The 9,361-nt window shown below is 34.2% G+C and overlaps 1 protein-coding gene across 1 annotated transcript; it reads left to right on the plus strand.

Moving 5' to 3' along the window:
• Positions 1-1,497: 1,497 nt before the first annotated feature.
• On the plus strand, positions 1,498-7,417 carry LOC21403493 (dolichol kinase EVAN). The gene is made up of 14 exons (XM_024175682.1): positions 1,498-1,776; positions 2,170-2,282; positions 2,633-2,839; positions 2,949-3,053; positions 3,337-3,407; positions 3,546-3,620; positions 3,702-3,916; positions 4,798-4,987; positions 5,088-5,153; positions 5,633-5,721; positions 5,854-5,968; positions 6,400-6,451; positions 6,542-6,642; positions 6,969-7,417. The coding sequence occupies exons 1-14, from the start codon at positions 1,589-1,591 to the stop codon at positions 7,080-7,082; spliced, it is 1,701 nt and encodes a 566-aa protein (XP_024031450.1). The 5' UTR covers positions 1,498-1,588; the 3' UTR covers positions 7,083-7,417.
• The last annotated feature ends 1,944 nt before the right edge of the window (positions 7,418-9,361 follow it).

Below are 9,361 nucleotides of genomic sequence, written 5' to 3' on the forward strand. Positions count from 1 at the left end.
CAATTTCAAGTTTACAGTGGAGTAACTATTGGAATTAATAGAATTAATTAATTAATTAAAGTGTTTAATTAATTATTAATTTTATTAGAGCTCGGGATTATAGGTCCATTAGTCCCCGTGTCGTCCTTGTAATTCTACCAGACACAAAGGGCAAAATGGAAATTTTAGAATTATGAAATTCTAAAATTAAATACTCAAAAGAATTAATTGAGAATTAATTATTATTTAAATAATGTGATTATTTAAATTTGAATTTGAATCATGAACATAATTTAAATTTATCCTTTTAAACTTATTTGATAAGTTGTTCAATTTAGAATTCAAATTAATTTAAGTTTGACTTAAATTCAAATTTGAATTTGAATTAAAATTGGACTACAGGATAAATGATGACTTTCTCTTCCTTTCCTATCTGCAATTGGCGCCACACACAGGGATATGAAACCCTAGAGTTGGCCGGCCACAAGGAGATAAGGTAGAGGAGAATTTTTGTTTAAAAATTCAAATTGGAGAGAGAGATTTGATTCCTTCTAGAAGTTTGACTTCTACTCTATAAATAAGATATGATAAAAATTGCGCGTAACAATTTTTAACCTAAATTCTTGAGGGCTGGCCGAATTCCAAAAATAGAGAGAGAATGAAAAATTTTTCTCCCAAAAATTCCACATCGTGCATGTATTGGTGTTTGTGGAAAATTTGAGTGTTTGATCTAACCCGTTTTAGTCTTGAGTGTGCCCACACACACGTCTACGTAGATTTAAAGAATTGACGTGAAAGACTTTGGTTTTCTAAACACAAAGCTTTAGAGCAAGGATCGTTCGTGGTCAAAGAACTCAAGTTATCATCCGAGTCGGCCTCGAGGTATTTTTTCTAATTGAGGTCTTGATATAAAAATTAATATAATTAATTTATAAGTAAATGTACATACATGATATTAATTTTTTAGACACATAATTAGTCTTACTAAAATTTAGTTGGCATATGTTTAAATTTTGGTTTGAAACTTTGATTTTAACTTAAATTTAAAGTGAATTTTTATCTTTTTCTTTTAAATTATTATAAAATATGATGAGGAATGAGACCCGCTCAGAAAAGATTTATCCTCTCTCCAATTGAAAATTCTCAACTCTAATCCCGTCTTTCGTTAAGTGAGGATAGAAGCGGGAATGAAGATGATTTAAGAGGGTGGAGATGGGATGAGAATGAGAAATCATTCCTCGCTCGATTGCCATCACTACTGATCAACGTTTTAAAAAAGGTACTAATCAACGTTTTAACATTTTTGATGACGTTTGTTAGAGATGGTAGAAAACGACGGTGTAATATCTGAAGGAAACCTTCATCCAAAAGTCACGTAGCGTTGGGTTCCGTTTCAACTTCTAACTTCAACTGAATAAATATAACATTCCGTACTCTTCCGCGCGCCTTTCCTCCCTCACGCGGTTATATTCATTTATTATTTTTTAATTTTTATGCTCACCATAATTTCAACGAACAATTAAACCGCTTACCTTTTCCAACAGCAACAACAAAAATAAAAATAAAAACGAAAAAGAAAAAGAGTCGAAATCTAAGAGCAACGTTTGCAATGGCGGCCATGGAGTCGCTGGTGAACGGAGAGAGGGCGGTGGTCGTCATCTTCGTGGCCGGCGTCGTGTTTTCCCTTCCTTCGTCTCTCCTCTGCCACGGCCTTGCCCTCTCTCTCCTCGCGCTCTCCGCCCTATCACTCGACGTCCTGGCTGATTCTTCCAATTCCTTTTCCTTCTTCAAGACCAGGTAAATTTATATCTCAAATCTCTCAGATTTCGCTTTTCCCCCCTTCAAATGTGAATTCGCAAGGGTTTGTTCTATATTCGGCGTCGGAGGGAAGATAAATTCCCTCTTTTTTGTTTATATGGTTATAATTGGATGAAATTTCCTGTATTTGGGCACCGAGAAAAATGGGAAATGGAATGGAAGGGATGTTCGATTTCAGTTCTTCCAAAAATGTGTGTTTTTTACTTTTTTTATTTGTATTTTATTGAGCGGAGGCTAATATATGAATTCCTAATGTGAAATTTTTGTGTTTCTATAATTGTTTTTTTGTTTTTTTGAGGGATTCTATGATTGTTTATTGTGTAAAAGAGCTCTATTTGTTATTATTTTTTATTTTTTATATATATATTTCAGGCCTGGTGCTTCCTCAGGAATACTGTTAGGGGCTGTTACCTTGCCAGCTCTTATGCTGTGTAAGTTGACACAGATGTTGAGGGCCATAGCTATGAAAGAAGTCGAAATTGAAGGTATAAAATTCATTGCTTCAAGTGAAAAGTTAGGTTGTTTTAATGGCATTTTATTATGTTAATGATCCTTTTTTTTCTGAATATCAACTAGTATCTCTTGGATTTACTTAAGGATGCTGGTTGGATCACTTTTGGAGGTTCAGTTATTGCATCGATTAGCATCGTTCTTTTGTTTTGTATATGATGTTTGTCACGTTCATTGGTTGATATTCTATTGAAAATGAAAAAACAATCGTGTCACATATTGTTTTTCCTTTCGTCTTAGAGGCCCCGTTTTCTTTTGGATTTCATGTCGCTTTCATTCTCACTTTTTACACAATTCTGATTTCTGTTTCCGTCTCGCTGTGTAGAGTTCGAACACCTAACGATGCAGTACTGGGCTACTTCTGCTTGTTGCTTGAGCGTGCTTGTACTTCTTTGCATGGTTACATGGTGTGAACCTGGCAATATGCGTTCCCTTAGTCTGCGTAGTACTTGGCATTCAAAATTTAGCTTAAGTTGCATAGTATTGTATACGGTACTGTGCTGTGCATCTCTTCATACATTATCTCTTTCTGGTGGGTATTTATGCAACTACTGTATCATCATTTTTCCTCTTTTTTGTTAAACCTTTGCTTGAGCTAATAATATTTATGCTCACTCTGTCGTTTATTCATTCTCTTGCAGGGTTTAATACGGTACTTAAGTTAATGTGGATGATTTTTCATGGATTGGCAGCTGTGAGATTAATACAGCATCTGCTTAATACTTTTCCATCCAGTGCTTCAATTGGTTTGTATCATACGACTATTTTCTTTGTCTTGCGTTCTTTCATGAGCTTTCTATTGTCAATAATCATACAATTCCAAAACATTAATATATCTGCTTCCCAGACCAATCATTTTCTTTAATTTTTTTTTTCATTTTTTTAATTTTAATCTGTCTCCACCAGTTACGTTTAAAGACTTAAGTAAATAGCTTCAGCTGTGCCTTGCCTTCCCCAAATGTTTCAGAAACTAAATTTTGTTGTTGTAGTTTTTTTCTTAGTAATCATTAGTATCCACTTGCGTTTCAGGGGAAGCACTTTTGTTGACATCAGGTCTTGTTCTCTATTTAAGCGACATGTTGGCATTTACCATAGCAAAGGTTAGTTTTGTGTATTGTTTTTGCTTTTTTTTTTTTGTTTTTTGGTTTTTTTTTCCCTGCACTTGAAGTTTAATAATATTTTTTCCCCTGAATAAGCTATCTTATGGATATTGTTGTTACCAAAATTTGGTCAAATAGGCATGTAGGTTGTTGATTACAGCAGAAGTGGTGCGTTATGGAAGTAAAAGGAGTGAGATTGGTATTATTATTCAGGTATGACTATTATTTACGTGATGAAACTGATTGTGAATAGTATATATATATGTATGTTTCTTATTTTTCTCTTCGTTGCAGGGGATGCTCCTTGGCCTTCTTCTTTTCCCAGCGGTGTTTAAATTTGTACATCAAATATGGGAATGGTTTTCAAGTAAACGATATTCTGAATCAAGGACCAACAATGAGATTTGGAAGTCCCTTATATTCTTCTCTTCCCTTGGATTTGTTATGATTCTGATCATTCCATCATGGATGCAGTTTATTCTGGATTTTCATATGCATCCATTGCTCTGGTAATGCTTATCTTCTTCTGTTCCCTTTTGTTACATTAAATTTAGTGTGGTAGCTATAAAGTTGTTATTTGGTAGCTATCAATTTATACACAATAATTTCCCGGTGAATAGATCATCTTGGTGGTGTTGTTGTTGTTGGTTTTTTTTTTTTTTGGGGTGCACAGTCTAACCTGTGTCTGTGTGTGGTACTTAAGTAGAATTTATATTGCTTTATTTTAGTTGTCATTGTATTAGTAAGATTACTGATGATCTATGTGACTACGTGAAAGATGATTGACTAGCAACCCTTAGGATTAAAAGCTATTTTAATGAATACCTTGCGTTTGTTACTATTTCTTATGAATGTTGTAGATATTAGAATTGTGAAGGAATCGGATACATGTCCATGATTTCTATTTGCCTGTAGCTTGAAGTTCTTCATAACTAATTCCTATAGCCCTTACCAGGCTATTAGTCTATAGGTTTTGTGAAAATTCACACTATCACTAAATAAGAGCCTTTTGGCTTCTAATATCAAAAGATGAATGGCGGTTTATTGTTTCAAGGAAACAAAAATTTCATATCCATTTAGGCCGAATGGTTAAAACATTGAAGTAATTACATGCTTTCTGCAGAAATCTTCTCCAAATCTCTTCCTGCTTAAAATTGAATTGTCATTTAACTTTTTCATGGAGATTGAAACATTCCTGTATGTCTAATTAGATGTTTGAGATGCTCTCTGCCTATCAAGATGTATAAGTGGGCTACTTTAAGCATTAGTTTGAAAGCCATATCATTTCTGTTTTCTAAACAAATACTTTTTTACTTAATAGCTTTGGATATTTCATATAGCATTTTCGTTAGATTACTGTCTAATGTCTACAATTTTATCCTTTTGGCAGGGGATTTTCTTTTGTCTTTTCAGAACCTCTAAAAAGACTATCCTTGTGTATCTACTGGGTGATTGTGATTTGTGCATCTATTTTGAAATTCTATAATATCTCAAAAAATAGCAAGATTGAGAGGATTCTTCTCCGAAAGTACTACCATCTCATGGCTGTTTCAATGTTTCTTCCTGCTCTCATCTTCCAGGTCTGCAACTAAGGAGGATGTTTGTGTCATATGTGGTACTTGCTCATCCGTTTTGTTTGTTTTTCTTTTTTATGTTTTAACCTTGCTGTTGGTTTTCCAGCCAAAGTTTCTTGATCTAGCCTTTGGTGCAGCTTTGGGAGTTTTCATGGTATTGGAAATTGTTCGAGTAAGTTAGCAAACTTCCATTTTATGACCCTGTTAAACAAATTTTTTTCGTCTTCATTAGCTCGTTATGCTCTATAGGAATGACTATTTATGTTAGTCATGTAATTAAAGGGGAAATCAGAATTACACTCCACGTAGTTCCAATGGTTTCCACAAGTTCCAACGTAGTCAAGGAATTATAGAGCATTATTTTGGATTTGAAATTTATTTCATTGCATACCATGGAGCAGTCAGGAGGAAAATGGAGTTTTTAAGGCGACAACTGTGCCCTCAATCTATTTCAAAGGACTCGCTTTTTCTGCTGGAATTTTTTTTTAAAGAACTTAAAATAAACTAAAAGAAATTTTATTGTCTTGATTGTTATAATTTATTAGGTTAAGGGTCTGAGTGTAAAAAAATTGCCAATTTTTTCTAATATTTGGAATGTATAACCCTGTCTATGTTGATTGTCCTCCTGTATAACCATATTTTTGTAGACAGGTATGGAGAATTTGGCCTTTGGGACAACCTGTACATCAGTTTATGAATGCCTTCACTGACCACCGTGACTCTGATATTCTAATTGTCAGGTGTGTCATGCTTTTGATCTAAGCCTTTCCCTTGTAGATCAGAAGTTTCAAACAGATGTCCCTCATTCAGCGAATTCATTATTGTCTCTTTTTTAATGCTATCTCTTTTCTGATGCTATCTGCTTTGTTCAGCCACTTTTCTCTTCTATTGGGATGTGCACTTCCCATTTGGATGTCCTCTGGCTACAGTGATCGTCCCCTTGCCCCTTTTGCTGGAATTTTAAGTCTCGGGATTGGAGATACAATGGTGAATATTCTTTTTGTAAACTACTAATTTGTGATATTAGTCATCACATGCATTATTTTGTTATCGCATTGATAACTCTGGAGTTCTTATTTTTATGAGAAGCATGCTATTTCACATAGCATAATCTCTGCAGTTAGTTTTTCATCTGGACCTGTGGATAGTTATAGAAACATGTAAGGGATATAGCAACCACAAGTTGCAATAAGGTTTGTGCTAAATAATTTGTCAACTCATAACTCTAAAAAGGTTAACAATGATCAGAGGAGTTCTGATTCAATTTCAAAATGAATATGCTACAGAAGTTATAAAAGGGGAAAAAAAAAAAAAAAAAAAAAAAAGCTACTTTATGGAAGGGTTTTTCTGAACCTTTATTGGGCCACTCGTGTAAGATTGTGTTATATTTCTTGGTAACAATTCACCTATGTATTTAGGCATCGATGGTCGGATACAAGTATGGTGTCCTCAGGTGGAGCAAAACAGGCAGTAAGTATTCTTTTTTATTTCCTGATTTTTCCCCCCTGCTGAGTTTTGCATTACTTTGCTGACATGTACTTGACATGATATACTTGGTAGAGAAAACCATTGAAGGAACTGCAGCTGGGATTACATCTGTTCTGGCCACGTGCTCAGTTCTGCTTCCCGTTTTAGCATCAACGGGGTATATTGTTACAGAGGTATCGTTTCTTCTCTGCGTATTAATTACGCTCGACAATAAACTGTCAACTTGGAACGTCATGGTGGAGCTTTATTCATGAGCTATTGCTGTTATTGGGTTCAAGTCAAAGACAGTAATGTGGATGACTTATCTTTCCTGACATTATTTTAAAGGAAAATAAATTGACAAATGAAATAAGACAATCTGAGTGTGTGACATGACTTGCGTCTTTTCTTTGCCTTTGGGGGAGAACCAAACATAAGGCAATACGAGTGTGACATGACTTTGTGTCTTTTCTTTCTTTCTTTCTGGCATTGCTTATGCCTTTGTCTATTACTTTTGCAGCATTGGTCCTCTCTCGTCGTTGCCGTGATTGTTAGTGGTTTGCTGGAGGCCTACACAACGCAACTTGATAATGCCTTCATACCACTTGTTTTTTATAGCCTTCTTTGTTTGTAAATGGTTCTTCAACGTTTCAAGCAGGTACAGAAATGGTCAATAACGAGCTAGAGTGGAGAAATACTTGCATGATTTGAAATTCATGCGCTTTCTTTTGGGCAGGTTTGTATATAAATAGACATGTCTAACTGTAACAAGTGGCGAATACTAGCAAGTAACATGTTGTATGTTATTTTCTTCATTGGTTAAGATGCGTCCTTGATCAGGTGTAGAATAAACAAAAATTTCTCTGTAATCTTTTACTATACACAGGAGGTTTGAACCTCCGAAATAGTGCAATTTTTTGGTGAGAGAAATGAGAATAAAATTAATGTGACAGTCGGATAGAGACCAAAGGACGAAGGTTTTTTTAGACATTGACTCTTGTATTAATATTTATCATTAAGCTCTTTTGCCTATAACATCTTTCTTATTTGATTGCAAGATTTCGTTTTCCTGATTTTGAAATGCATACAAATTAGGGTCAATGTTTTAGTAAAGTGTTCGCGTCAGCACGATGCTTTGCTAGTTGCTACTTATATTTTTTTCCATTACTTTTGTCTATATTTATGTACATTTCATAATTTATGTTGCTAAATTAGCTTTTGGGGATCAAATTTCCCGGATCATCCCTGTAGTCCAAATTTTATTTATTTGTTGAGAGGAAGTAAAATATAAGAGGAAAAAAGTGGGAAAAAGAATAGGGAAAATAAAGATGTGATTTTTGTGCCGCTCAACTAGAGGTAAAACTCATTATTGATTCATCCATTACTTATGTCTAAACATTATCAAATGTCTTTTAGTAGGAGCCTCAAAATAAAATCACAGTGAAGATTGGCGTTGCCACTGTTAATAGTGCCCCAAGGATGCAAGAATTTAAGTTAATATTCTTTACTGCGTAAAAATTGGTGTAATTGTTCATTGCTTTTTTTTCCCTTAAACTGTGTTACCTTATCCTCTACTATTTGAAATTCTAAATAATACCCAGATATATAATTCTTATTTGAGCAAAAAGATAACTTTTTATAAAAAATGGTTGAACTTGCTCTTAAAGTGTATGAGTCTGGATTTTAGCCTCTCACTTTTGATTAATACCTTTTTGATTATTATATTATTTGATTAAAAAGGATATTAATCATAAATAAAGGGTAAAAATCTAGACTTATGCACTCTAAGAGGGTATTTGTCTCCTTTTCCCAATATTTTATTATATGTATTATCCACGTATTAAATTCTTGCATTTATGGGCTTCAATGAAGTAACTTTCTTAATCTATTTATAAATACCAGAAGAAACAAGAGAAAAAAAATGCAATTGCCATTATTTTGTAGATCCGCAAGGATGGAGCTACTGTACTCTTATGTTAGGGAAAAAAAAAAATTTGTTGCAATATTGGACTGAAGTCACTGAACCAACCAACTATACACTTTACCAAGTGGCTTTTTATATTTATACAAATTTCTAATTTTAATGGGTAATCTCCATGAAACTCGCAAATATATGTATATAGATGTGCACATGAACGTACAATAATAATTTTCCTATTAAATGATATCAGGTGCATGGATGGAAAGAAGTGTGTACGTTGGAATTATCAATTTATCAACATTGTTGTCCTCCGACACCGGCAAGCCCCAGTAGGTGGACCGGACCGACGACATGAAAATGACGAAACGAGGATGCATATATACAATAATGGAAAACGGACTACTCCTTGTGGTTTTCAACAAAGAATTTTCTTCCCCAATAAATTAATATTGCTCACATGTCAGTGGCACTGGCCCGGCGACAATGACGAAACGAAAGACTGATTTCAAACCAAAAGCAAAACAAACACACCAATTATAACATTATAATAATAATAGAACAGAAAAACCCTGGCCGCTCTGATTTTCTACTGAAATGATTATGAAACACATATCTGGTTGCCCCTATAAGTACACTTCAATACGGTACGCTGTTGCTGATAGTACGTTGTAGCAATGGCGGCAGATAACAAAAGACAGACGGAAAATATAATCTAAAAATGTACGTGGTGCATGGTTCGATATAACTAGCAGAGAGGGAATTAATAGCCTTAATTAATCAATTATCTAATAAAATTAGTTTTAATATTAATTGTTACTCCAAAACTAGAAAAAAAGATAGAGAGCCAAACCAAAGTATATATAAATTAAAGAGGCTTCGAGTTTATGCAATATTCCATGATATAAAAACAATTCTGTGTTCATGCATGCATGTAAACCACACAGCTATATTTCGTGCATGTGCAAGTCACTTTTATAATCCCCCCCATCCCC

This window comes from Morus notabilis, unplaced genomic scaffold (genome assembly GCF_000414095.1).
Source record: "Morus notabilis unplaced genomic scaffold, ASM41409v2 Scaffold888, whole genome shotgun sequence".
Taxonomy (NCBI): domain Eukaryota; kingdom Viridiplantae; phylum Streptophyta; class Magnoliopsida; order Rosales; family Moraceae; genus Morus; species Morus notabilis.

What these genes read in the sequence shown, in the direction of transcription:
- LOC21403493 (XM_024175682.1), top strand. Translation starts at nt 1,589, where the DNA reads ATGGCGGCCATGGAGTCGCTGGTGAACGGAGAGAGGGCGGTGGTCGTC. An exon ending in AGATTGGTATTATTATTCAG is followed by an intron (nt 3,621 to 3,701) that starts GTATGACTATTA and finishes TCTTCGTTGCAG; the next exon opens with GGGATGCTCCTTGGCCTTCT. An exon ending in TCTGATATTCTAATTGTCAG is followed by an intron (nt 5,722 to 5,853) that starts GTGTGTCATGCT and finishes TGCTTTGTTCAG; the next exon opens with CCACTTTTCTCTTCTATTGG.